This window comes from Panthera tigris, chromosome B4, assembly GCF_018350195.1.
Source record: "Panthera tigris isolate Pti1 chromosome B4, P.tigris_Pti1_mat1.1, whole genome shotgun sequence".
NCBI classification, from domain to species: domain Eukaryota; kingdom Metazoa; phylum Chordata; class Mammalia; order Carnivora; family Felidae; genus Panthera; species Panthera tigris.
The window spans coordinates 83,028,545-83,055,578 of record NC_056666.1 but is presented as its reverse complement, the minus strand read 5'-3'; the positions used below and the strand labels follow the sequence as shown (position 1 = coordinate 83,055,578).

At 51.8% G+C, this 27,034-nt stretch overlaps 3 protein-coding genes across 12 annotated transcripts; 1 reads left to right on the top strand and 2 right to left on the bottom strand.

Moving 5' to 3' along the window:
* Positions 1–115: 115 nt before the first annotated feature.
* On the bottom strand, positions 116–9,445 carry MBD6 (methyl-CpG binding domain protein 6). Of its 8 annotated transcripts, XR_006220015.1 has the most exons (15): positions 7,224–7,479; positions 6,121–6,184; positions 5,808–5,944; positions 5,408–5,510; positions 5,115–5,277; positions 3,833–4,885; positions 2,992–3,653; positions 2,563–2,716; positions 2,216–2,385; positions 1,679–2,092; positions 1,520–1,587; positions 1,241–1,304; positions 918–1,087; positions 589–652; positions 116–330 (listed from the first exon to the last, which is right to left on the bottom strand). XR_006220015.1 is itself a non-coding variant. In XM_042992610.1 (13 exons), the coding sequence occupies exons 3-13, from the start codon at positions 5,918–5,920 to the stop codon at positions 1,013–1,015; spliced, it is 3,039 nt and encodes a 1,012-aa protein (XP_042848544.1). In that variant the 5' UTR covers positions 5,921–5,944; positions 6,121–6,184; positions 9,238–9,445; the 3' UTR covers positions 116–1,012. The 8 variants fall into 8 exon arrangements, 4 of the variants coding, with proteins under 4 accessions (XP_042848544.1, XP_042848542.1, XP_042848545.1 ...); XR_006220014.1 differs by having other exon boundaries at positions 589–1,087; XR_006220013.1 differs by having other exon boundaries at positions 116–652.
* DDIT3 (DNA damage inducible transcript 3) lies at positions 9,369–13,461 on the top strand. 2 transcript variants are annotated; one of them, XM_007074974.3, is made up of 4 exons: positions 9,369–9,563; positions 11,846–11,893; positions 12,623–12,777; positions 12,874–13,461. In XM_007074974.3, exons 3-4 carry the CDS (start codon positions 12,643–12,645, stop codon positions 13,240–13,242), a joined length of 504 nt encoding a protein of 167 aa, XP_007075036.1. In that variant the 5' UTR covers positions 9,369–9,563; positions 11,846–11,893; positions 12,623–12,642; the 3' UTR covers positions 13,243–13,461. The 2 variants fall into 2 exon arrangements, with proteins under 2 accessions (XP_007075036.1, XP_015398502.1); XM_015543016.2 differs by lacking the exon at positions 9,369–9,563 and having other exon boundaries at positions 12,517–12,777.
* Positions 13,402–26,978, bottom strand: MARS1 (methionyl-tRNA synthetase 1). Of its 2 annotated transcripts, XM_007074975.3 has the most exons (22): positions 26,694–26,978; positions 25,776–25,866; positions 25,538–25,616; positions 25,325–25,459; positions 24,905–24,980; positions 24,480–24,652; positions 24,195–24,301; positions 22,200–22,316; positions 21,859–22,062; positions 20,880–21,081; positions 18,589–18,663; positions 17,234–17,404; positions 16,969–17,064; positions 16,713–16,830; positions 16,131–16,344; positions 15,207–15,338; positions 14,994–15,098; positions 14,736–14,922; positions 14,064–14,135; positions 13,900–13,923; positions 13,720–13,812; positions 13,402–13,623 (listed from the first exon to the last, which is right to left on the bottom strand). In XM_007074975.3, the coding sequence occupies exons 1-22, from the start codon at positions 26,800–26,802 to the stop codon at positions 13,477–13,479; spliced, it is 2,727 nt and encodes a 908-aa protein (XP_007075037.1). In that variant the 5' UTR covers positions 26,803–26,978; the 3' UTR covers positions 13,402–13,476. The 2 variants fall into 2 exon arrangements, with proteins under 2 accessions (XP_007075037.1, XP_007075038.1); XM_007074976.3 differs by lacking the exon at positions 13,900–13,923.
* Positions 26,979–27,034: the final 56 nt, after the last annotated feature.

Here is a 27,034-nt window from a genome sequence, read left to right as displayed (position 1 = left end):
GCACTGAGACAGACCTTCACAGTGTAACAGGCAGTTTAAGCCACTCTCCGCTAGTAGAGGATTTAAATTGTAACGTGTTCTTCAATTAAGGAAAAAATGAGTACAGAGTCAGAGCCAGAGTTTCAAAATATTCTCATCTGTTAAATTAAGAGTGTCTCCCATAGAAAAGCAGTGGAGGCCCCACAGGGCAAGTACAAAACAGAATTAAAACTCCCAAGGGTCTTGTCTTTACAAAAGAAAAGGCAGGAGGCAGCCCCTGGACAGCGGGTCGTGCTGGCCGCTCCGGTTGGACCACGGTGCATAATCCTCAGTCGCATCATCACAACGTCTCTGAGCGTTTCGATGGGGGGAGAAGGGGCAGTGTAGTGTGTGTGGGAGGAGAGGCCCAGAGGGCTCTCTGTGCCCCCTTACCCCCTTTTATATCCCAGAGGAAAGTAGAGGGAAGCTGGCTACACCTTGAAATGAGGCTATGTGTTTCAAACCTGGGGACAGGGGTAAGAGGGGATCTGTGCTTTGAGCAACCTGAGCCAGAGGCAGAGGGGTGTTGGAGGGGTGAGGGGGGAATGCATGATGCTTATTGCTTTGTACCTTTCACTGGGAAGGAGGGCAGCAGCCAACAGTAGCTCACAGGTTTGTAAACTGAGCCTGCTGGCTTCAAGAAGGGAGGCAATGAAGTCGAATTAAATATAAAAGAGTCATTTGTGCAAAAATAACTTAAACAAATAAAAGACCTGGGGAAGGGGGTGTTCCCCTTAGCCTGGTGGGGAGAGGGCCATATACCACCCCCCCCCAGGCCTTTTCAGTGACATGGCTTTGGGGGGGAGGGGGTGAGCTTCCCTACCCCCTGCAATGGCTCAGGATGGGATTGTAGGGGAAGGGGTTGCATTTGTGCTCTGAGTGGGGAGTAGTGCCCCCACCCACTGTCCACAGGTGCAGGTGGCTGGCAGGGGCTCCCAAGGCTCAGCACTCAGCTCTCCCCAGTCAGGGTCAGATCCAGCTCCAGGTATGGCTGCTAAGGGGCCAGTTTCCTCCTCTTGTTTTTGGCAGGACGGCCAGGGCGGGCCCGGGGAGGCAGAGGGACAGCCGCCTATACAAGAGGGGAAGTTGAAAGAAGTGATCAAACAGCTAGGTATTGGGAAGTCTTTTATTTTCTCCCCATGCCCTCTAATCCTCTTCTCTTGCCTCGTCCCTTACAACCTCCCCCCACCCCCCCCACCCCGCAACCCTGACACACACTTACGCGGGTTGTGGGGCTGGGGTCCAAGGTAACGTCCTGGCGGGAGCTATTGCTGTTCCGAGCAGGGCTGCAATAAGGGCACAGATGATCAGGAATACCTCCCCAAGCACCAGGTGAAGCTCAGAGTTTGGGTGGGAAGCTTTCTACTTTTGGATAATAAAGGCATAATATCCTGTTCATATTTAAACATGAGCCTTATTGAAAGCCAAGCCACTCTAGACATTTCTATAAACCCATCAAGAAGTGGGAGAAGGCCAGGACTGTGGCAGGCCCAGCACTCACTTGTATTTTCTCCTCCGGCCACGACGAGACTTTCTGACTACCCCTGGGGGCACCTGGGAAAACATGGACTGTATGTGTAGGAAAAGTTAGGAAAAGGAACCAAGTTCCCAGCCTTTCCTCAGAGCCCTTCAGCCCGGACCTCCATCACCCTGCACTCACCTTAAGGTCCTCAGAATGGGGTCCAGGAGGGGATGGATCCTTGGGTTCAACACCCCCTTCAGCCAGCTCCCCATTATGCTGCCAGTGATGGGTCCTTCTTGGGGACCGTTCCATTTGTCCATTGAAGCCACCACGTGCCCCCCACTTGAGGGCCAGTCGGCCAGGCTCCCGCCGGCTACCAGGCTTTCGGCCCCGGCCTGGCCTGGCCTCACCATTAATGCCCCTAAGTCCCCCTCCTCCCCTCCGGCCCCGTTTCCCTGACCCCCTCCCAGCGAGCAGCTCAGGGACTGGGGGGTCGGGAGAACCGTGGGGTGGGGCTAAGGCACTGAGGGGAGGCCGGGCAGGCTCCGGTTCCAGGGCTGAGGTGGGGCTCTGAGGGGGCAGACAAGGGGCTTCTGGCTGCTCTGGAGGAATCTGCAGGCGAAAAAATAAAATCTTAGTCCCAAATATGGTTACTCTGCTACTGTAACTCAGAAAGTCATACATCCAGTTTGGGAAAAAATTCTGTCCCTGATACACACGTGCCCACAGGCTCACCTGGAGACTCTGTAGCAGGCAGGCTAGGGGACTAGAAGCCTCTGAGAGGGGTGGAGGAGCTCCCCCCCCAGGGAGGAGCTGCAGCCCCAACTGGCCAGAGAGAAGAGGGCCAGGAGGCTGCAACAGGCTGGGGAGGGTTCCAGGGCTGCTGGTCAGCGAAGACAGATCACCTGTTGAAGAGTTAGGTCAGGAGTCTCCCTTGGCAAACCAGTTAGGCTGAACAGACCCTATTAATCTTAGGCTTAACCCCAGGGTCAAAAACTCTTCCCCAACTCATCCAGCCTCTACTCCCAATTTTTACTGGTTCCTTTCTTCTCTTTCACACCAGAGTTTTCCCTCAGGCTCACCCAGCAGGCTGGCACTCAGCAGAGGGCTAAGGAGTTGGGGGGGTCTCCCTGAGTTGGAGGGGGCCTTGCCCAGAGAGGAGGCCCCCGGGTCAGTAGTTGCCGTGGTGACACTGGAGGTAGGTGGTCCAGGTTGGGGGGCACTCAGGACACAGGGCTAAAAAGAAGAATGACAACACCATATGCGTAAAGTATTTAACAAACGTACAGTACTTTCACATATACGATCTCACTGAAGTCTCACGTGAAGTAGGCCACGCTTATTAAATACAGACCCAGTTCTTGCAGCCATCCTACCCCCAGCCAAGAACTAAGCCCTCCCCAAAGGCCCTGAGGAAGAGCTCAGGCATGAAACTGAAAGCCTTTGATTCCCAGCTCCCATCTCTGATTCTACCTCTTGTTCTGTCCCACCCACTCCTCCCTTATCCTCACCTGGGGGGGTGTCCCCGAGGGGGGATCCAGGCTGGCAGCCAGCAGCGCAGAATTTAAAGCTATGAGGGTAGGGGGGGCTGAAAGTGGGGGGAATAGTAGGGGGGGCAGGTCTCCCAAACCTGAAAATGTCTCCCCACTTGGACCCCCAGCTCCTTCTGCAGATCCCTCCCCATCCCCAGCTGTGGGGCCCAGGGCCAACAGGGGCAGGAAAGAGGCAAGGAGGTTGCTAGGAGGTGCAGAAGGGGGTGGAAGAAGGTCTGAGGGGGGTGGTGGAAGCAGGGAAGCCACAAGAAGTGAAGGCCCTTCAGGTTCTCCTGGGGCTAGGGGAGGGCCAGGTCCCCCGGGTGGGGGTAGCAAGGGCTCAGGGGGAGGTTGTCCCCCTCCCCCAGCCAGCACGCCAAATAAACTGTGGCTGAGCAATGGAGAAGGTGGAGGTTGCCCCAGACTCAGAGGGAGAGGCAAGGCCCCTAGCATCCCTGGGAAGCCGGCTCCACTCAGCGCCAGGCCCTGCTCAGGACTAGGGAAAGGGAAAGCCTCCCCACCAGCCAGGGGAGGCAGAGGACAGGCTGGGCCCGCCCCCATCCCAAGCCCTTCAGATGGGCTTTGAAGCACAGGGCTGGGGACAAGGGGGGCTTTGGAGGCAGCTGGTGGGGCAGGGGCACCTGCAAAGGAAAAGAAAAATTCAGCTCAAGACAGGAGTGTTTGTTTCTCCCAGTGTCCAAAGAACCCAACCCTCATGCCTCCGACCCAGAAAACCACCCAAGACCTCTCTAAGCTCCCCTAAATACCTTGGCTGCCTTTATCCACCAGAGAAGGGGAAGGCTCTACCACACTCACGTACCTGGCACACTGCTGAGGCTGCCACTGGTGGTCCCAGGCAGGGAGGGTGGGATAGGGTGCCTGGGCTGGGGAGGGCTCCCTGAGGAGAGGGTTGGGGGAGGAGGAAGGTGTGCATCTGACCCCAAAAGGTTAAAGCTTCCATCAGAATGGGAAGGGCCAGGGGTGGGTAGTCCCAGCAGGGACAGCACAGAAGGGAGAATAGGTTGGGATGGCTCAGGGAGAGGAAAGGGTTGAGGGGCAGGAGCAGGGGCCCGAGGACGGCTCCGTCTAGGGGCTTGAGGGCCTCCCCCTTCTAGCAATCGCAATACCGTTGGGGGTCTGCGGGGACGACGCTGAGAGGGACGGGGTGATGAGGAGTGGGAAGCTGAGGGTGTCTGGGCACGGGGCCTTCGGCCCTGTAAAGTGCTGGGAGGGGGGAGCGGGGGATGCTGTGCCTTGGCCGCTGCAGAGAGTAGGCTGCTAGCAAGGAAGGGGGGTGCCCCAGGCCCCTCCACCGTGGGGGCCCCTCCCAGGGGTCCCAAGACCAGGGGCAGGTGCATAGTGGCTGAAGACACTGGTGGCTGAGTGGCAGGGCCAGGGGGGCCAGGGGGACCAGGGAGATTATTGCTTGGGGGCAGAGGAGGGGGCGTTAAGGCATCACTACAGTGGAAAAGAGAAGGGTCTGAAGGTGGTGAGGAGGAGGCATGGGGGGCTGGAGATGAGCCCAGGTCAGGGGGCACCAGGCTGGCTCGGAGGGCAGCTCCCCAGTTGTAGGAGGGAGCATTGAGGCTGATAGCAGGTGGAGGCGGTGGGGCTGGAGAGGGGGCATTGCCCCTTGGAAGGAAACAGGGGCTGCTGCTGCCTCCAGAAGGGACTGGGTCAGGAAGCCTTGGTGGTGGGAAGAGCCCCCCAGGGCCTGCTAGAGGAGGGAAGGCCTGTGGAACGGAGGGTGGTTCTGGGGGAAGGGAGCCAGGACCCCCATTAAGTGGAGTTGTAGGAGGGACTCGACAGGGAGGGCGGGCAGCGGGGGGCCCTGGGGACACAGTGTGGAACATTTGGGGGCTCGCTCCCTCTCCTGCAATGAATGAGAAATGAAGGGTCAGCCTGTGGCTCCCCTTCCAACAACTTTCTTTCATCTTCTCCATCCCATCTCCCATAGATCCCCAACCTCCCTGTACCTTCCTCTCAACAAGCAGCTCCCCGCGCCACCCTTCTCCTTACTCCCTCTCATAGAGCTCCTCCCACCATCCCTCTTCCAGGCCCTTAAGTTTTCCTCAGTTGTCGGGAAAGTGGAGAAAACTCACCAGGAGAAGAGTGTGAGCAGGTGGTCTCCATGCTTCGGTACAGAGTTGCCATGGCAACGGCTTTCCGCCGGTGGTTGCACAGCTTGGTCATGTCCTCCTCTGATGCGGGCCCCACCCCAGCCCCACCCGGGGTCACCGGGGCCAAAGGGTCAAAGTTGAAAACCTGTAAGGCAGGAGTCACGGACAGGGACTCTGAGAGGGTGAGATCTGTGAGAAGAGCTACCATGATCAGTCATTTGCAGTAGGTCACTTGGCGTATCCCTGTATTCTCTGGCACCCCTCACCACTCTGACCTTGGGGACATTGAGTGGACACTCCAGACCGCACTTGCAGGTCCCATCGCTGAGGAGGTAGCTCCGGGTTTGCTCCAAGGAAGACAGCTCTGTGCCACTTGGGCTGGCAGACGACAGGGTCAGAGATACAAAGTTAGTTGACACCATATCAGGAAACGTGCCTAAAAGGACAGTTCTTTAATCAAAGACCTTCCTGGGAAGGACAGAGGATAAGGGATGTGGAAAGAGAAAGAAACAGATTTAAAGGGCCAGATACAGACAGCAAAAAGGCTGAGGAAAGAAGAACAGAGAGCAATAGGGTAGGTACCAGAGATGCGAGCTTTGAGAGGAGGGGTGGGAAAGAAAACTCAGGCACCCAACAGCCTGAGGACAGAACTGTGGGAACTCTGAGGAGCCATACCTGATATAGAGCACAGCACCCTCTCGAACACAGCGCTGCCAGCCGATGGGGACAGATGTGGCCACAGGGCCCCCAGCTCTGTCTGCTCCACTGCTCTCATTGCCCCCATTCATTGTGTGTAATCAGCTCCCACGTGCCTGATAACAGACATCCATGTGGGCATTAGGAGGATTAAACTGTGCTGGGTACCTGAGGGAGTACTCCAGGAAGGCAAAGATTCTGGGGAGACCCGAGAACTCAGGAGTATGGAGAAACCCTCAGAGAGCTGAGAGAGAAAATGAAGAAGAACTCTCTGCCATCCCACCATGGCTACCTGAACATCTCTGCAAACATTGTGGGGTCCAGTCTAAAGCCGGGGCCTCCGGCTTAGCCCACACCTGCAACACAGGAGAGAGAAAGGACTGTCGGGAATCTGCCCAACTCAGAAGAGCACCAAAGCTCAGGATACTCTCAAGGGAAAGATCCTTAACCACATGAGGTGCCCACACATATCTCAGGGTTCTGTTGGCTGAGTCCACAACCATCCTTTCCGTGTACAGGACTGAGGAACCAGAGGATCAAAGCCTCCACTACCAGGGACCAAGAAATCAGAACCCAATTACTAGACGTAAAGGGCAAGCCCCCTTTGTCCCATCAGAGACAGAAGACTTCATCCTGGAATATGGGCAAATTCCCATGCCAGGCCACTAGGAAGTTTCCCAGAGAGTCTGGCCCCCTGCTGTTCCCTACTCCCCAGGAAGATCACATAAAAAGTGCAGATTGCCCCACAGGTCATCAGGCAATTGCCCAACTGCCCGCTGGGGTGGTACCAACAGATCCCCTCCATGCCTGTTTCATTAGACAATCACTGATCTAGTTCATTTGGGTCTTCTGAAGAAAGGTTGGATCCATAGCTCTGTCTTCTCCCAAGATACTTAAAAGCTCCTGATTTCCCCCCAAGCCTAAGGCAAGGGGCTTCAGGACCTCCTACCCCACTGGCTTCAAATTGGCTCTAAGAAGGATTCTCTTCTGATAATGTGGGGAGCCCCCCCCCCAAAAAAAAACCTTGCAAGTATCCTCTCCAAACTCACCATCGCTCCCACCCCACACTGGCGGCTTCTAAACTTTCCCTCTCATAACAAGGCGCCCTGTCACCCAGCCTGCTTCCCTCAGCTTGGGGAGGAGGGGAAGGCGCACGAAGTAGGAAGGAACTTGGGGAGAGGGCGGGCGGAGGGTGGGCGAAGCACTGAGGGGAGGGAGGTGAAGAAGGCAAAAAGTCAAGCAGTGAGAGGGAGAAACGGCGGGGGCAGGTGAGGGTAGGGAAGTGGGGATGAGGCCAAGGAAAGGGGCCGAGAGGACGCGGAGGGGGCAGAGGGTAGGGACTGGAGGGGAGGGGAGGGGGAGGGGCGGGATGGGGGGGCCGGGCCCTGCACTCACCGCGGCCCATGGTTCGGCCGGCCCCGCCCTGCGCAGTCGCGGCCCAGAGGGTGAGTGGGAGGGAGTGGGAGGAGGGTCGGTGGAGCCCGAGCCTCCGGTACGGCCCCGGCCGGTCCTAGCAGGAAGCGCCGCCGCCGCCGCCGCGGATCACCGAGCGGCCTCCCGCGCATGCGCCATGGGGGCCAGGGGCAGCCCTGGGGATTCCGTTCCCAGAAGGCACCGCGCAGGCTGGTGCCGCCGCCGCCGTCGCTGCCGCCGCCACCGCCGCAGCCGCCGCCGCCGCCGCCGCTGCCCGGACGGGAGAGGGGCGGGGCCGGGCCCCCGCCCAGCGGACAACGACGAGCCAACAGGAGGGGCCGCAGTGCGCATGCGGGAGCGCGCCTACCCCTCCCCCACAACCCCCCATTAATCCCCAAGAGAACAAACACCCCACGCGGCCCCCCCGCCCTCCGCGGAAGGATCTGAGCCTCTTCCCAGGCCACTGGTGGCCAATCCCAGCCCTCCCCGGGAGGGGCCCCTTCTAAAGCCACAATCTGTTGGGGGAGCCAGGAATGCCAGGTCCGGGAGGGGCCAGCCCCAAAAGATGAAAGTCGCGACTTGCCCTGCCCCGCCCCAAAGGCTTCCCGGGTAGTGTGCTGGGACTTGACCCGCCTCCCCAGGTCAACATGTCACAACACGACCTCAGCCTGTCAAGTCACATGACCTTTGCCTGTCACTGACAACCTGGTCATGTCTTTGGGCCAGGAGAGACCATCTGGTCTAAACCACCCCCCCACTCCCATTTACAGAAGGGGAAATGGAGGTCTGGAGCAACGCAGCGCAGGCCTGGCCAAGGACCTGTCACTGTCACACCACCACCGATACCTGTCTTCCAGCCACAACCGACCTTGTGACAGATTCTACTGAACCCTGGCTGCCCCCACGAGGGTATGACAGTATATGTAACCGGCCGTCACATGGCATCTTTTTTCTACCTAATGGCACAAGAAAAATACTTCGCATTTTAAATGGTGCTTTTCACTTTTGTTCAGGCTGCCTCCAAGTTCATAGTTCTCTCATTTTACCTTCACAACTCATTATCTTTTATTTACAAATAAGAACGGTTGAGGCACACACTTAGGTGACTGGCCTGGGATCCCTGGGCAAGTGAGGAGCAGCTGAGGCTAGAATCTGGGCTGCTGACAGCCCAGTCCAAAGCAGTTGTGCGCTCAAGTGCATGCAATGTCCTAGGCGAAAGGCTCTAACGCAGCCCAAGGCACCTCCGCGGCAGGAAGCTAGTGCAAGGCTCCTCACAGCAGGGAGTCACAGGACTTGGGCATCTGGTACAGTGAAAAGGGCGGGTCTTGAGCTTTCGTGAAGAGCGCCAGGGCACCGTGGGGGAATGATAAGTAGGGAAAACAGTGAGAATCGGCTCGACTGGTCAAAGGACACGAATCCTGGCATGCTGGGGGCCCATCAGAAACTTTACAAAGATAAAAGTTAAGGGTGCTTTTCTGAAAGGAGCTGAAAATGACAAGCAAAAGTATTCAAGTTCCTCGGCCTCTTCTGGGGGAGTTGGGGGCTAAAAGAGAAGACCTTTTTAAGAATACTCGAGAAGACGTTAGGCAGTCCTGTAATGCGAACTTTCAAAAGTGGTTGGTTTAAAAGGCCTTGTGTCCATTAACTGGGAGGGGACCAAGCAAAATGGGAGTCTCTTATGGAGAAGGTGAAACAGGGGCTAATGCCAGGTGGGCGGAATCAAAGCTCTTGAAGAAGACAAGCTGCAGTGAGGCTTCTCAGGCAGCCTGGGGGCAGCCACGGTTGATAGCCGTTGGGGCCGTTGGGAGCCGGGCCCTGGCGCCCCGCCCTCTCTTCTCCCCTACACCACCCCCCTACCCTGCACCTCCCACCACCCTTGTAGTCCCCTGCGCGTGCGCGCGAAGACACCGGTTGCCAAACATTGCATCATCCCCGCCCCCCTTTCCTCCCCTCCCCCTCCAGCTCTCCCCTCCGCGCGCGCGCATGACTCACTCACCTCCTCCGCGAAGCCTCGTGACCCAAAGCCACTTCCGGGTCCAACACAACGTCTACCCCCAAGCCGGAGGGAGCCATGGGGGCGGGGCCGCGGGAGCTTCTGAGTGGCGGATGTAAGGGATGAGGCGGGGTCGGCACCGGCGTGCCGCGCCCTGATTGGTAAGCTTCTGGATCCGCCCCTGAGAGGAGGGCAAGGCCTTATTAAAAGATCGGCGCTCCCAGCTACCGAGGTCAGAGGCTTGAGTCTAAGGCACAGAGCATATCATGTTGAAGATGAGCGGGTGGCAGCAGCAAAGCCAAAATCAGAGCCGGAACCTGAGGAGAGAGGCGAGTACTGATCCCTTATCTACCCTTTACCTTCCCAAATTCGGGAACACCAGTTGTCCCCTCCGAGTCAGGCATTTGTTTTTAGGATGTGGCCCCACCCCCTCCTCGATGAAATTAGTGACAGTCCGAGGGAGGGATGGGGAGAATCCTTTATTCGGGAGTGGTGCTTGCAGACCTCTCTTCCTTCGGACGATAGCGTCACCCCACCCCTGCCCGGAGCGTGGGCCCTGCTCTGTGCTCTTGGTCGAAGGGGTCTGGATGCCCTCGGGAGATTTATTTTATGTTGCTGACCCCCGGCCTCTTTAGGCCTGTACGGTGGGAGGCGAGGCAGCAGGACACTCCCCCACGCTAAGACGCCTGGGTGACCATGGCTCACGCCTCTGCCACCGCCTTACGGTCAGCGGCACTACCCCTACCCCACCCCCAATCCTTCTCAGCCCCAGCGTCTCAGGGCCAGAGTGGCCACGTCGGTAGCCGGCGCTCCTGGATCCTCCACAGGATAGCCATTCCGCGCCCTAACAGAAAATTGAACCTTAAGGAAACTGACTCAAGGCTTTTGGGAGGAGGGGTACCGATGGACAACAGGGATTGGAGATAGGTTTTCACATTCCCCCAGAAGTCTCTGGGCCTCCCGCACAAGAGAGCATCCTGGACCTCTTAAGTGTGGGAAGCCATTTGGGACCTCTCCAGTATACTGTCTTTCCCCTGAGATTGGTCCCTGCCTCTTTCCCTCTGTCCTGTCTCCATACTAATCTCTGTGTAACCATTGCATCAGGCCAGCCCCCTGTTTGGCTCTGCAGCCCTCTGGCCTGGGGCTCCACTGCTGATGAAAGCTGCAGCCCACACACTGGAAGGCAAGGAGGGTTCCCCAGGGAGGACAGCCCTGAAGAGAAACACTCTGGGTGATATTGCACCTCCAGTCCCCAGGGACAGGCAGCTACTGCTCTGCCTCTGGGCTTCCTCCTCCCTTCCCTGTGAGAGACTGGGAAGAATTTATCCACTCATTCCTAACAAATATTTAACACATACCTGCTACATGCCATGCATTTTGGGGCCCAGATATATCCGTGAACAAGAAAAAAAAAAAATCTCTGCTCTCACAGAGCTGATATTTCAGTGGGAAAAGGCATACCACAAACATATGTTAAGTGCCATGGAGAAAACTAAAGCATGGAAAAGTAGAGAATGCTCAGGGTGGGGGGGTTAGTTTTACATTGGGTGGTTAGGGATTCTCTCACTGAAGTGACTTCTAAATGTAAGATCTAAAAAGAGGCAAGGCAGTAAGCCAGGCAAATATGTGGAAGGAAGAGCTTTCCAGAAGAACAGCAAGAACAGAGGTCCTAAGGTGGGAGCATGCAGTCTCTTTGTGGGACAGGAAGCCAGTTTGGCTGGACTAGAGTGAGCAAGAGGGAGAGTGGCCAATGAGAAATCCAGGGCAGGGAAGGAACAGATGGTATGGGGCCTTTTTAGCCATTTTAAAGACCTTCGCCTTTCATATTCATGAAATTGGAAGTCATTGGGGGGTTTTGAGCAGGATGACAGCACCTGGCTTAAGTTTTAAAGGGCTCACTCTGGCTGCCTATAGTGAACAGACTTGGGGAGGGGTAGCAAGGACAGAAACTGGGAGACCTGCAGTAATCCAACAGAGATAACAGTAACTTGGTCTGGATTGGAAACAATGGAGTTGGTGAGAAATATTTAGATTCCGGGATTTTGAAGAATGAGTTAAAAATTTTTGCTGGTGGTTTGAATTGTGGGGTGTGAGAGAGGAATCAAGGACGATTCTGAGGTTTTTGGTTTAAGCAAGTAGAGATGCCATTTACTGAGATGGGGAAGACCATGGAAGGGAAAGGTGAGCAGGGATTTGTCTTTGGACATATAAAAGTCTGAGATGCCTTTTAGACATCCAAAAGGAGATTCAGGTAAGCAGTTAAATAGCACAGTTGGAGATCTCATTAGAGGTCCAGACTGGAAATGTGCATTTGGAGGATGTCAGTGTGGGAATGGAATTAGGAGAATACCACTTGATTTGTTCCTTACCCTGGCAGGTTTGAATTTAGAGAAAGTAGAGTTGGCCGTGACTTTTCTATTATGTAATCAGGACTACTAATGTCAGCAACTAAAAATAAAGGCTGTCTTCTGTCCTTGGAAATGGCTGCAGGGACCATTGACTGTACCCTGTAAGACAGGAAATGAGGAAACACCAATAGGAGGCTGGAGATAAAAGAAGCTACCTCTCTCCCTTCCAAAAAATGACTAACATCTGTCTTTGATCCCTACAGTGTTCCAGAAGGAAGTGTATCTTCATACATCACCATACCTGAGAGCAGGTAAACTTAACCAACCTTTCCCAAAACCAATTCCTAAGAGGTGCTACTTAGGGTCACTGTACTGGGAGTCCTAACAAGTTATGAAAGCACCTAAAGAAGACAGGAGAGGAGGGTTTGAATCTGAGCAAACTTTTGCTGACAGGCTAAATCCATCCTCCTGGCCTTCCCCTAACTAGGTGACCAAATCACTATTCTTAGAGCATGTCCTAATTGAAAGCTGGCTGAGTGAGCAGTCAGTCCCAACAAAGATAATTGGTTTGTCTTACCAAACCTCAGTCCCCATCAAGGTTAGACTCACCCAAAGGACTCCCCACACAGGAGGAGAAAGGAACACAGATGGTCTGATAATTGCCCCTGGAAACTACCAACAAGTTCCCCCAGGGAGGCGGAGGACTTTTACTAGGATCGCCTAAGAATGTATATTCCAGATCCTTGCTTCTTCATATGCTGGGCAAAAGCAAGGAAGGAACGTTAGTATAGACCAATTGGAAAACTTTTTAAAGGGCCAACCCGTAAATATTTTGAATGTCGAGGTCTCCGCTGTCGTAACATGAAAGCAGCCGTAAGCAATATGTAACTAAATGGATGTAGTTATGTTCCAATAAATCTTTATCTGCAAACAGGTAGCAGGCCAGTTTGCCGTCCTGGGGTATAGACTGCTTAACTGCTTTGTGGAGCTTATTCCACTCCTACCCCTGACCTCCACATCCTGAGTATGTACTTTTCCAGAGCCTGATCAAACTGCAGAGATGGCAGCCGAGTCATTGCCTTTTTCCTTCGGGACACTGTCCAGCTGGGAGCTGGAAGCCTGGTATGAGGACCTGCAGGAGGTGCTGTCCTCAGATGAAAATGGGGCTACCTATGTTTCACCCCCTGGAAACGAGGTGAGAATGCTAGGCCTGAAGCTGGAGGGTGGTGGGAGGGTCTTGCCCTTCCCTTCTTAACTAATATCTATTCTATCTTTCCTCATTCCCTTGAAGGAAGAATCAAAAACTTTTACCACTCTTGACCCTGCCTCTCTGGCTTGGCTAACTGAGGAGCCAGGACCAGCAGAGGTCACGAACACCTCCCAGAGCCCTCGCTCTCCTGATTCCATTCAGAGCTCCCTGGCTCAGGAGGAAGAAGAGGAAGACCAAGAAAGACCCAGGAAGCGGAAACAGAGTGGCCAGTCCCTAGCTGGAGCTGGAAAGCAACGCATGAAGGAGAAAGAACAACAGAATGAGAGAAAAGTGGCACAGCTAGCTGAAGAGAATGAACGGCTCAAGCAGGAAATCGAGCGCCTGACCAGGGAAGTGGAGGCGACTCGCCGAGCTCTGATTGACCGAATGGTTAATCTGCACAAAGCGTGAACGGTTGGAACCATCACTTCCCCCCTCAGGCTATTACCTACCTTTCGTGGAAGTGGCTGCTGACCATCTTCTCATCAGTGCCAAATGATGTGACCCTCGACCCCATCTATTCAGTAGGGGGAAAGCTTGGGGTAGACAACAGGAAAGGGTCTCAGCATGTATATAGAGATTGTACATTTATTTATTACTGTCCATATCCATTAAAGTGACTTCCTATGAGCCACGCTCTCACTTTCACTTTTTCTTCTTGCCTTTAGGGGTTTCGAGGGGTTTCCCCTCAGCTAGAGCCAACTGTTTCTTCAGATCCAAGAGTTTAGCCACCTCTGCGGCAATCTGGTTCTTGTCTGCTTTTTGTGCTTTTAGTTCTCGCACAATGTTGCCCTAAAAGGAGAGCAGGTGGGGAAAGAACAGTGAGACCAGAAGGAACCTATTTAGGATTCAGCTTGTCCAGTCTCCCACAGGGTTTAGGCTGCGTACCTGTTTGGTCACTTCATCTGTCAGCACTTGTATCTGCTGTGGTCCAGCTGTTGCCATAGCCTCTACAACTGCTGGCTTGGGGGGTGCTTTTGCCTAGAGAACAACAACAAAGTTATCACCTGCTCAATAAATATCCCTCGACCTCAAGCTTTACAGAACATCTCAGAGGAATGGGATTACCTTTAACTCCAAGGACTCTTCCAGCTAAGACAGGAAAGAAAAACTATAAGTAAGGAAGCAGCAGGGTCAAAAGGTGGAAAGAGTAATGAGTGAGGACTACTCGGGGACAAGGAGAGGACACCATGGCTCTTGCTGGGTGACAGCACAGTCTTTAGCTTTCTCACCTGGCCCCCGCCAAAGCGCTGTCTCAAACTTTCAATCTGGTCATTTTCCAATTTTTGGAATAAGGGACTGACCTGTGAAGAGAGGTACATAATCATTCACTGATTACGTATAAACGCTACCAGATTACAGAGAGGGCCTCTCTAATCCATCACTGATACTCAGGAGCTCTAAATGTTACAGAAGAAACAAATGAGCATGTACCTGCTGATTTCAATAAAGAATCCAGAAAAAGCACTGCCATTCACTAGGAAAGCCCAAAATATTAATAAAGTCCAAGACTATTTAAACTCTTTAAGGATGCCAGATTGACACAAGGGTGTACAGGTGAACTTACTTTATCCCTCCTGTTAGCATTATGGAGACCAGGTGACCATGGTGTTTCTTCAAACATCTACTCTACATGGACTGTATACCAATTAGTTTTACGTGCCAGGTACTGGGTTCTGGCACGAAGAACAATGATGATATGTGGGCTACAGATAACATGGAGCTCGTGAGCTGATACTTTATATCAGAAACAAGCCTGAGTGCGGAGTGGGGAGGAGTGGAGAGGGGGTTCAGAGAACAGCTGTAAGAGGCCTATGTCCAAAGTTCTCTGACCCCTCCCCAAAGGCTGCATAGCAAAGGTAGGGGTTTTAAGAGGCTGGCTTCTCCAGCCCTGAGAGACCTACCGTGCCAATCTGGTGTCCTGCTGGTAAGGTACATAGGAAGTTTGTGAGGAGGATGCTGCAAGCTGGAGCTGGAAGCTGCAGCTGGGCCTGGATGGTGGCACTAACCGTGGGCATGTAAGGCTGGAGCATGACGGACAGCAAGGCAGCTATATTCACCGCCAAGCCTGTCACTGTCCCCGCCCGCTGCCTGGGGAAGAGATATTAGTCAGAATTTCCAGAAGGACCCAGCCTATCCCCCACGTTATTCCACAAACTTACCTGTCAGCCTCGCTGCCTTTAATCCGCTTCCAAGGCTCATTCACCTGAATGTATTGGTTGCCATGGCGAGAGATGGTGAGGATACTGCGTAAGGCCTCCCGGATCCTGGGAAGGGAGGAGGCAAACTGAAGTGGAAAGTCCCAGAGGGACCAGTATGGGGCTCTCAACATGCCAGCAGATTACTGAGATGAGGCAGAGGTGCAGGTTACTTACCGAACCTTCTCTAGCAGCTGGTGATAGTGCTGGAGCTCCAGAGTGACATGGGCCAGCAGGCGCCGATCATCAGGAGTAAGCACCATCTCGGGGACACAGCCCCCAAAAAACTTAGACACAAACATTCCAGCTCTTCATGGGAGTAAGGAAGGAGAAAGAAGAGAAAAGGAATTACTGCCCAATGTCCTTGTAGAAATTTGACCTGATTTTCATAATTCTCCATTCTCTCAGAATTGACACCTCCTGGCAGTCCTCAAGGCAAAGCTTAAAAATTCATTCCTTGGGGCATCTGGGTGGCTCAGTCGGTTAGGCGTCCATCTCTTGATTTCGGCTCGGACCATGATCTCACAGTTTGGAGACTGAGCCCCGCTTGGGGCTCTGAGCTCACTGTGGAACCTGTTTAAGATTCTCTCTCTCCTTCTGCCCCTCGCCCCCCTCAAAAAAAGAAAAAAAAAATGTCTTGTTCTCTCTCTCCCCTAAGAACCTGATAAAGTCAAGCAACCTCATTTTATTTTTAAGAAATCAATACTCAGAATAACCAAGTTGAAATCTGTTACTTGCTATCCAATACTCTAGTAGAGACTATCTGTGAAGTGCAGTTAACAACCAAATCTGAAAGGATGGGTAGCCACAGAGTATACTTCTTTAGATTGCGGAATAGCTGAGACAGAGACCAATCATGGAATGTGAGCCTAAAGTAACAAAAACCCCAAAAAGTACGGCAAACATCTCCTACCCCTACCCTAAGATAACCCCCTTCTTTAGCCAAATTTTTCCAATGATCTGTAAGTACACTTTTTTGCTGGGAGAAAACACATTTCCAATGTCTCCTACCGAGTGCAGCAGAGCTAGCCAGCGCCCCACCCCACCCCCAGCTCATCTGCTGACTCTGACCCACACCCCCCCCCCCCCACTGAGTCCCACCTGTTGATGAAGTTGCCCAGGTTGTTAAGCAGTTCAGAATTATTCTTGAGCAACATGTCTGTCCAGGAGAAGGCACTGTCCTGGCCCTCAGGCCGAATGTATAGCAGATAGAAGCGCCAGATGTCAGCAGGGATCCCTGTGTCCTGGGCCATGTCACCAAACACTCCTACACCCCGGCTCTTGGAGAATTTCCCATCCTCGTAATTCAGGTACTCTGGACAGAGGAGAATGAGAACCATCTGTTCAAATCGCACCTTTCCCTCTCTGACCCACTAACTCTTCTCTCCTCTCCCTCAACCTCAATTGTGAATGACTAGTTACACTTCTTCTTGAATAGCTGGCCTGCACAGAACTTGGGAGATCTCTTCCTCTCCATTCTACTTTTTCCCCTTCGCTTCTACCCATTACAAAATTTTAGCTTCAGACTTCTGCTTTCTTCTGGGTTGAGTTCTCATCTTCTAAGTATTCCTATTTCATCTCAACTCCTAACTCAAGATCTAGAACCTCTCCAAGATCTTCTTCCAAATACTGCCTCAGCCCTCATTCCCTAGCAACATCCCCATCTTCAGTTTTCCAGGGTACCTGTAGCAATGAGGTGGTTGACCAAGGTATAGTTGTCCTCAGCTCCTAAGGCTGAACAAGGAAAGACTAAGCCGTGGAAGGGAACATTGTCTTTGGCCATGAACTGATAAAGGTTCACCTACAAAATACAGTTGGGAGACAAAGCTCCTGAGACCGTCTTCAAAGGCCCAAGAAAGACCAGGTACCCAATTCTAACCACCTCAACACACATATGCACACACCCTCCCCATAGACAGGCTAACCAAGAGCTGCTCACTTGTTCTGGGTTCTTCCACCATCTCTCCCACTGGTCTGTATAATTGGCTGTGATGGACACATAGCCAATAGTGGCATCAAACCAGACATAGAATACCTGAAGGGCCAGGAGGAGAGAGATACAATAGGATGAACGAACACTGGAAAACTTCCCTAACCCAGTCTCTGACTGAAGCAAGACATAATCAACAGTCTATTCTGCTAGTCCAGGGTCTCAAACCCAAGGCAGAATAATATGACATATGAACAAAGCATAGGCTTTTTACCTTGTCCTCAAAACCTTCTAAGGGTACAGGGGTTCCCCATTTGAGGTCTCGGGTTATGCAGCGGGGCTTGAGGCCATCTCGAAGCCAAGAACGAATGATGAACCGGGCATTGGGTGTCCAGTCACTGCCAGGCAATGTCTTCCCCAACCATTCCTCCAGTCGTTTTTCCAGCTGAGATGGCAGAGAAAGAGGGCTGATTTAGGACAGTCTCATACATGGTTCGCATGAAGATAAACAGGTATGACCTCTCTGGAGTAGTCTGGCAATATACAATTAAAAGACTCGTGACTGTGACATAGCAATTCCACTGCTAGGAATTATTTCAATAGAAATACACATAAGCGTATGGATACGTATATAAAGAAGTACACTGTTCATCATAGCAAAAAAATTGAAACTAACTCCCACGGTTCAGTAGAGTTATGGAAATATGATATATCATTACAATGAAATACTTGCAAGGCCATTAAAGAGGGAGTTAGATCCGCATGTACTGACGTGTAAAGACCTCTGAGATATATTAAATGAAGCAAACTGCAAAACAACAATATACAATCCTATCATAATAAAAATAAGTAACAACACACAGAAGCTCAGACAAAATTTTGAAGGAAAATATGTATCAGTGCTTTATTCTCAGATGGAATTATGGAGAACACATCTAGTTTTGTACCGTATTTCTACCTGAAATTTTAGAAATAAGCTTATTTCACTTTTGTAAGCAGAAAAACAGATAAATCTGTTGGAAGGGATGGTTTATGTGATTTACCCACATAAATACCATAGCTTCTGAAGCCTGACGACACAGTCTATTGGTGAGGCTATGGGGAAATAGGCACACACTTTGCTGGCAGGAAGGCAGAATGGAACGATTTTGTGTATACTCCCACAGACTGCTTATAAGCTGCAAGGGGGGAAATGTTAATTGTACAATGGAGACACTGAATAACATCTTGACCAGACAAAATCAACATCACCAATGAGGGGGAGATGGCTATCAGGTGCCTCCGGAAAGGACACGATATCATTTATATAGTATTACAACTGAGGACGCAGAACCTGAATTTATTTCATCATGGCAAAATAGCCAAATCCAAAATGAGGAATAGTCTACTTGGGGTGGGGAGGTGATTAGAGACTGCAGTCTTAAAAACTGTTAATGTCATAAAAGACAAAGGCTGAGGAACTGTTTCAGATAAAAGGAAACCAAAGAGAGAAAAACTAAATGGAATACATGATCCTGAACTAGATTCCATACTAAAGGAAAAATTATGCTGTAAAGGATATTACTGGGAAAACTGACAAAACTGAAATATGGATGGGAGATCCATAGCTTGAGGGAAAGGCCCACTTACCTTAGGCAGGTCCAGGAACAGGTGCTGAGAGGATTTCACCACAGGGCACGACCGGCAGACTTTACACTGAGGCTTCTGTGAAGGGAAATTGAAGGGAAGGCGTGACGCAAGGTGGGATAATCAGGATCTGGACCACAGGCCAGGGGGAGCTGTGCAGGCAAGGCGTGAGGCACAAAGGGATGAGCTCCCCAGTCTGCCATCTCACTTAGCTCCATGCTTACTTGGCCTTCTGAGAAATTGAAGACTCAAGTTTACACAGCATAACATTGGTTACTGAGAGTTTCACGACTCTGTCCTATCACTCCAAAGAACAGGAAAAAACAGGGGCGACTGCCTGGCTCGGTCAGCAGAGCACGCAACTCCTAATCTCAGGGTTGTGAATTCAAGCCCCACGGTGGGTGTAGAGATTACTTAAAAATAAAATCTAGGGGTGCCTGGGCGGCTCAGTCGGTTGAGCGTCCGACTTTGGCTCAGGTCATGATCTCACGGTTCGTGAGTTTGAGACCCGTGTCGGGCTCTGTGCTGACAGCTCAGGGCCTGGAGCCTGCTTCAGAATCTGTGTCTGCCCCTCCCCTGCTCACACTCTGTCTCTCAAAAATAAATAAAGATTTTAAAAAAATTAAAAATCAACCAATCAATAAAATCTTTAATAAATAAATAAGGAAAAAGCATTCTCTGAGCACAGGCTAGGTAGAGAGCACTGCACTGTATGCAGCTGTGTGAGGGAAAGAAGGGGCACAGATACACAGTTCCTCTCCCTGAGGAAGTTACAATCAAGTTAGGGAGTGCGGACCTTTCCAAAGCAAAATGTCAAGAAATATTTGTGGCACAAACTAACTATGCAAACACTGGTGAGTGATGATTAGAGGACTAAACAGTCAGGTGGGGCTAATCAATGAAAGCTTCCTAGTGAGGTTAGAACTGAGCTTTCGACTCTTTTCTTGTCTGAGTACACTCCACGCCCAACGTGGGGCCTGAACTCGTGACCCTGAGACTTTGCATGCTCTACCAACTGAGCCAGCTAGGCGTCCCGATCTGGGCTTCTAAAGGTGAGCCATTAGAACTCTCTCAGGACCTCTGTCCTGAGCTCTACACGCCTATCTGCAGCCGCCTACCTACCACTTCTACATGGGTGTTTAACAGGCACCGCAAACTGGACAAACCCAACAGTCTCACTGCCCTCCACCGGAACTCCTGCCCTTCAACCAAGCCTGCCCACGTTTGTAGATGGCACTACTGTCTACCAAAGCTGCTCAAGCCAAAAACTTCCAAGTCATCGTTTCCTTGACTTCCCCTCACCCAGAATTCATCTATCCAGTACAGTCTACCTCCAAAACCTATCTCGAATCCTTTTTTTCTCCCCATTTCTGCTGTTACTAACCTAAACCAACCTACCAGCATCCCATTTCTGAGTTACCATTCTGGCCTCCAAACCGGTCTCCCCACTTTCTCTCTTGCTTCCCTCCCATCCATTTTCCAAGGAGCAGCCTACCATTCAGCTCCCACATGGCTTACCCGGCCCTGGTAATCTGGTCACCGCTGACCTCTCTGACCCCCCCTTAATCCCCCTTCCCTGTCACTGTGCTACAGCTACACTGGCCTTCTCCATTCTGCCTTTTCAGCTGCTTGCTGCCTTGTGCCTTTGCATTTCCTGCTCGTTCTGCCTGGAACACTCTCAACCCCTCATCGCCCAGCTTGCTCCTTTTCATTCTTCAGTTAAACTCTCAGTTCAGGAGTGTTACCTCGTCTGAGAGGTCTTCCCCGATCACCTGGCTAAAATCTTTACCCAGAGGCCACTGTCACATCCTCCTGGCAGTTTATCATGTACATACATTCTTGTCCCTAGGGCTGGTCTCCTCCCTGCACTACACAAAGATCTGTCTTACTCAGTGCTACATCCCCAGCAGTTCCCAGTGACCACCCTATCACAAGAGCTCAAAACACAGGGGTTGTATAAATAAATGAATAAACTAACACATGAGTAAACGTGGAGAAAAGAACACGTGTTTACAGAAGAGAGAAAGAACTACACACATGCAGATCAGGTGATCTGAAGCAGGAACAAAGGTAGGGAAGCATACACTCATCCTGTCTCTTCCCTAGCACAATGCTCAGCATGTAGTAAATGCTCAGTAAACGTCCAATGAACCAAACAATGAGCTGGGGCAAAAAGAGACACCGACGAAAGGTCCTGAATGCTAAAATAAAAATCCTGAATGGGACAAGCCTGGGAATCCCTGAATAATACAGACTGTCTCCCCTTCTGGGCTTCCATGAGACCCTCCTCTCACCTTGAGCTCAATGGCATTGATGAGCTTGCCACACTTGTCACACTGGTCACCTCGGGCCTCTTCGTAGCCACAGAAGGGACACACACCTTCCACAAAGCGGTCAGCCAGGAAGCGGGCGCAGTGCTCACACCGCAGCTGCTCCACAGTATCTTGGAACACAAAACCTCGGGTCAACAACCGCTGGAAGATGTCCTGAGTGATTCTGGCAAAGTGAATCAGGGACAGGGGAGGGCCGGATCAGAGGAAGTCAGAGGAAGTGGTGCACCCCTCCGTCCTGTCACTGCACCCAGGCCCCAAATCAGTCCCAGTGCCGAAGAAATCGGGCAGAAGGCCCCTCAAGGCCAAGGCCATCTAGTCAATTTCAGGGAGTTTTACTGGATGAGCCCAGACCCCTCATATATCCCTTACTCCCCACACAGTCCCTTCCCTCAACACTTCCGAACTTATGTTTGTCAAATATAAACTTAACAGTTTTGTGCTCTTTGCTAACAAAAATCTCTAAAAGGATAGGACTATACTCTTTTTCGATATGTCCTGAAGTGAAAATTAATCAGTCCAACTGCTAAACTGCTGAACACTATTAAGCTACCGACCTGTCTACTATACAGTTTTTGTAAGGATGCGTGTCAGGCAGAGGAAGAATGAGTATATTTGCTATAAACCAACATAGGAGTGGAAGGGAAGGTCCTAAAACTCAACAGCAGCCAGGGAAGAGCAGAGAGGCGGCAGAGGGAAGGCAGAAACTTCCTTTAAGCCTAAGTCCTATCTCTTCCCATCCTTGGCTGCTTCTTCAGCCCTGGTCAGGCCTCTTCAACCACTGAATCCCCACGCTTGGGATACATTTCAGGGCAATATTCAGATCCTAAGTTTGAGAGGGATGCTTAAACAGCACTTCCGGTTCCTTCAGTCTCCAGGATATTTTCATTGCCCCCAGCCCCAGTATCCACCTTCTATTTCTGCCTGATTAGAGGAAACCTACTTGGTCTGCTGTGGAGTGGTGGTACGACCAAAAATATCAAATGAGATATTAAACCAGCGATAGATGTTGGCATGGATGGCGTGGTACTTGTCACAGATCTCCTGGGGGGTCAGGCCCTCCTCCATAGCCTTGGTCTCTGTCGCTGTACCGTACTCATCTGTCCCACACAGATAGAGGGTGTTCCACTGGCGGAGGCGGGAGTACCTGGAAGGGGATATGGGGATTACAGGGGCCCCGTCCCAGACCCTCCCATGTCCCCAGGATCCTCTCTACTCGAGGCATTCTATTCGCTTGGGCCCACTGCTCCCTTAGGAGGTCCCTTCCCCTGCAGCTGGCTCCACCTGGCAAAGACATCAGCACTGAGCACGCAACCAATGATGTTTCCAAGGTGGGGGACATTGTTGACGTAAGGGAGGGCACTGGTGATGAGCACATTCCTTTCCCCAGCCACAGGCAACCTAGTAGGGAAGGAGGAAAAGAACAGTTCATGGGGGAGAAGCAAGGGTCAAGAGGGACCAACAGGGCACAGAACACCCACACGGATCTGTTCTATTGTCACAGACTCAGGTACATCTGAAGTCTTCCCCACACGAACCCACAGCATCATGAATTCCCCCAAAAGCCACAAGACCCCCTACAGTTGCAAGTGTAGGGCCCTGCCACAGTGAGCAAGCCCAGGTACTGCTCTTAAAGAGCGGCATTCCACACTGACCTCTGTCCGCCTTTACTATCATAACTGCTTCTTTTCCAGCCGCTCATTCTCAGGCTCCAACTTGCTGGGTATCGACAAAACTTTCTCTGGCTCTGTCAACCACTACACCCCCCAGACTTCGACACTACCCAAGCATCCCTTCTCAGCACTGTGGTGTCCTCTCCTACCCAGGTGTCATGGAAGCATTACCTCCAGTCACTGTCTGAAATGCTCACAGCCTGCCACCCCATCTTCATGTCTTCCCAAGTTCTCCCATACCCCCTACTCTCCCGTCCCTAACTCATGTCAGTTATTTCCTTGCGGCCCTACTCAAATCAGCAGGCATCAGCTACTGCCTTCATAGCCACCCTCCCCCCACACTATTTCAGGTGCATGCTTAGTCGTGGCACGTAATCTGCTGTCTGAAGTCATTCAATCCACTCCTCTCTATGCTTCATCACCTGATAGCTCAGCTGCACACATTGGGTACCCACCCCCCCTCCTTGGCACTGACCCCTCACCAGGGCTCCTTTCACCTTTCCAACCATTCTCAACCTATACTCCCTGGCTCCCACTTTTACCATGTCCTTCAACTTTGGGCATCCTGAGAACTCAGGATTCCCACGGTTTCTTTCCTATTTTTTTTTTTTTTAAGTAGGCTCCACGCCCAACATGGGGCTTGAACTCACGACCCCGAGATCAAGAGTTGAACACTCTACTGAGCATTGAACGCTCTGACTGAGCCAGCCAGGCGCCCCTTGGATTCCCATGGTTTCCACTATTAACAAAGACTCAAATGATTCCTCTGGTTAACCTCACCCTTTCTTCCCAGCTGATATACACATCCAGTTAGATGTTGCAACTACTTCCCAGAAAGTTTTATAGCTCATTTCCTTAAGAAAAAAAAACAAAAACAAAAACAAAACCCTGATTTCTCTTGCAGTCATTGACTTTGCTCCCTATTAACTGCATACCATAATTTTCTCTGAAATCCCACTTAGAAATCAACTCCTTCGGGGAAGCCTTCCTTCAAGACAACCACCTTCCGCCCCGTCATCCTTGTATCCCAAGCCCCTAAGCACTATAAACACACTGTGTGCTGCTCCTCATTGTGTCAGTGTGACTTCTCTCTCATTATGAGTGTGCTTACTACTGTAGCAAACATAAAGGTGAGTATGTCTGGGGCTCTACCCTCAGGGGGGTTGCATTCTATTATGTAACTGGTGACTGGTTACATTCTCTTATGTAACTGGTAACTGGATCAGTGCAGCGAGAGGTACAAAGTGCCAAAGGAAAAGATGACCATTAAAGAGGCCAGCAAAGGGGACCTGGCAAACAGATATTGGCTCTATCGGTAATCTCCCTTTAAGAAACCAAGCCCAACTCGGGGTGCCTAGGTGGCTCTGCCGGTTAAGCATCTGACTTCAGCTCAGATCACGATCTTGTGGTCTGTGAGTTCAAGCTCCGCATCGGGCTCTGTGCTGACAGCTCGGAGGCTGGAGCCTGCTTCGGATTCTGTGTCTCCCTCTCTCTCTACCCCTCTCCCACTCATGCTCTGTCTCTCCCTCTCTCTCCAAAATAAACATTAAAAAAAAAAAAAAAAAGTAAGAAAGAAACAAAGCCCCACTCATCTGTGCCTACTCACACAGGATTCTGCTGTGGCCGAAGTGGGGGTAAGCTTCCCAGGCCCTTCTCCCAAGCAGTTACAGCCATGGCAATCTCCTCCTCAGACAGAGTAGCCAGTTCTTCCTCCTGTAAAGAGTGGATACAATCCCTCACCAGGTGAGGGGGCCCAAAGACTAAAGAAACTCCTTCCTTGCTCTCCAACAAAGGAAAGAGTTAATAATGGCCATGGTCAAAGTCCCTCTCCAAGCCACCTCCACCCCCAAGTACTGAAGCTCTGTGGGGACCCCACTGCTCTGTTCCAAACCTCAGGCTCATTGCTGACAGCCCTCCCCTCAAAGGAGCTAGGGAGGGGCTGCTTTTGGAGGTAGGGCCGGAGGGCCAGGACACCCTGCTGCTTCAGCACAGTCTCTGCAGCTCTCTGACATGGCTCCTGAGAACTCAGTGTCTGGAACCAGCTGTGCAGGGCACCCAACTCTTCTGTGGAGAAGGGAGAAAAAAAGGGAATCAATCAGCAAGACCCGGAATGGAGAGGCAAAGGTGGACCTCCTCCCTCTCTTCAGGAAGTTTCTCCAGTTATCTTCCCCAGTTCCCTCAGCCATCTTTCTGCTATGGCTGCCCTGTCAAGCTATGCCTCAAAGCGGATCCTCAGTATTTTATTGCCCATTCTGTACTCCCTACACCAACCTCCTGGGTTGGGGCTGGGCGTGAAGTGATATGCACAGTTCTCACCAGGGAGGTAGGCTGGGTCTTGAAGTAATGGGTATAGCGCTCCCCACAAAACAATGTCAGCTAGAGATTCCGTCTCCTTCGTTGAGAAAAGAAAAAGGTCCACAGGTAAAATACTCAGTTTCTTCCCAAGGTATACAATAACGTCTAACATTCCCTAAGCACTTTGTGACTACGCATCAAACACTCTGTTAAGCACTTTAAGTTACCTCACTTAATCCTCACAATAATCCAATGAGGTGGCTACTAACATTACCCCATTTCAAAGATGAGGAAAAACTGAGGATTAGAGAGTCTGGTGATATTTCTAGGTTACACTGCTAACAAGGGGCAGTGCTAGGTTTTGCACTCTGGATATAGCCTTCCTTCTTAATTCTTTTATCATACAGCTTTCCCGGATCCCTATCTCAAAGCCCAACTCACCCCAGCCAGGAAAGGACAGCTCCGACGACTCAAGCTGTGGTCAATGTGTGTCAGGGCTCTCCGGACTGGGCCAAGAACATCTTCCCCCTTCTTGCCTTGGACCACTAAATAGTACAGGGCAGCAGACAAGGCTGGCTAAAATGTGGGAGATGCAGGTCAGGATGGGTATGTAGAGCAAGGGCCTGCCTGCCACCCCCCATATCTCAGTCCCACCTGCAGTTCTGTAGCTTCCCACTCCAGCCACTGGTTGGTGAGGTCATCTTGCTCCCAGCCAGATAACAAAAAGAAGTATCTGCCCAGAGAGAGCGACAGAAGGTAGAACTAGAAAGGCCCATCTGTCCAGCCCATTTCTCACCCCATAGTGAAACAGTGGTGGCGAATAAAGTCACACAGGGGACAGTAAGCCCCGACTTTATTCAGCCACCTTCCTGCCTTAAGGACCGATACTGACCGGCAGATTGCACTAGTGGAGAAGAGGTAGTTGCCACTATCCAGTTGTAAAACAGGGACCTTAGGCCGGGTCAGGAACGGGACCACACACTCTGATGCAGAAGAGAAAAATGAGTGAAAAAAACAAGGAAAAGAAAAAAAAAACCTCCGTCAACTTAGATGGACAACTTCGCATTGTTCAGGGAAAAGGGGGGAAAAGACACTGGAAAGTTTTCTGGATAGGACCACTGAAAGGGGGTGGGTCCTGAATGAGCTGGACAGACTAGCAGGTGTTCAGCTGGGACCGCCAGCTGGAAGGCAACAGATGGGCATTGCAGAGGGGTGGTGGTATTGGGACAGTGCTGCAGCCAAACACTGGAACAACGGACAGTAACTGAGAATGATCTAAGAGAAGAGCGGGAGAACAAAATTAAGAGAACTGGGAAAACTGACAAGAGAACCGCTATTAAGAGTCGCCCAAACAGATGGCTGGGAAGAGGTAAAACGAAGGAGTCCGTGTGTTTGTTGTCTGCGTATTTTAGGAGAGGAGAGCAAGGTCTCCTAAAAATGACAAAGGGGTGCCTGGGGGGTTGTGATGAATAACTAGAGAGGATGTGGGGGATGGGAGATGCCTGATAAGTGCGGGAGAAAGTTGGAATGGGGAAGAGGTTCACTTGACTGACGCTGGGTACTGGGAGATGAAGGGGGGAGACTAGAGGTGAGGAAAGGGGTATACTGAAAGTAATCGAGGGAAGCGACTAATGAAAGACGTGACTGGGAGAAGAGGAGTGGGCTGACCGAGGATAATGGGGGAGGAGGCTGACGGGAGTGCGTGATGGGGGATGGAGGTTTGGGGAAGACAACTGCTGGATGGGTGTTGGGTGTGTTTCGGTTCCGCCCCCCTCATCCACCGCCCACCAGCACCAGCCAGTCCGACTACCTTCGGGGCCTACGGTGCTGATAAGCAGCTCCTCTCTGCCCTGGGCCCTGCCCGCGGCGGCCAGCACGGGTAAGCTCCCCGGGGCGCCCTCGCTCACGAACAGTCTCATTTCGCCGTGAATCCCACGCTGATGCAACCGGAACCGGCCTCCGGCCTGCGGGTTGAGCGTCCACCGCGACGCACGCCGGGAAATGAAGTTCTGAACCGAGGCATTCCCTGCACGCCGCTCACAGAAAGTAAACTACTTCTCCCATCATGCCACACCAGGAAACAGGAAAACAATATCAGAGAGATGGGGAGGCCGCAGAGGCTGTGCTAGAGTGGCACTTTTTTGGTGGGAG

Coding starts and splice junctions, on each gene's coding strand:
- MBD6 (XM_042992610.1), bottom strand. CDS start 5,920: ATGAATGGGGGCAATGAGAGCAGTGGAGCAGACAGAGCTGGGGGCCCT. Junction 2,093..2,215: donor GCCTGCTACAGAGTCTCCAG/GTGAGCCTGTGG, acceptor TTTCGCCTGCAG/ATTCCTCCAGAGCAGCCAGA. Junction 1,305..1,519: donor GGCCGGAGGAGAAAATACAA/GTGAGTGCTGGG, acceptor CCCTTATTGCAG/CCCTGCTCGGAACAGCAATA.
- DDIT3 (XM_007074974.3), top strand. CDS start 12,643: ATGGCAGCCGAGTCATTGCCTTTTTCCTTCGGGACACTGTCCAGCTGG. Junction 12,778..12,873: donor TTTCACCCCCTGGAAACGAG/GTGAGAATGCTA, acceptor ATTCCCTTGAAG/GAAGAATCAAAAACTTTTAC.
- MARS1 (XM_007074975.3), bottom strand. CDS start 26,802: ATGAGACTGTTCGTGAGCGAGGGCGCCCCGGGGAGCTTACCCGTGCTG. Junction 24,302..24,479: donor CTGTCAGCAATGAGCCTGAG/GTTTGGAACAGA, acceptor CACTCTTTACAG/GAGGAAGAACTGGCTACTCT. Junction 14,923..14,993: donor AAAGGCAGCGAGGCTGACAG/GTAAGTTTGTGG, acceptor TCTCTTCCCCAG/GCAGCGGGCGGGGACAGTGA.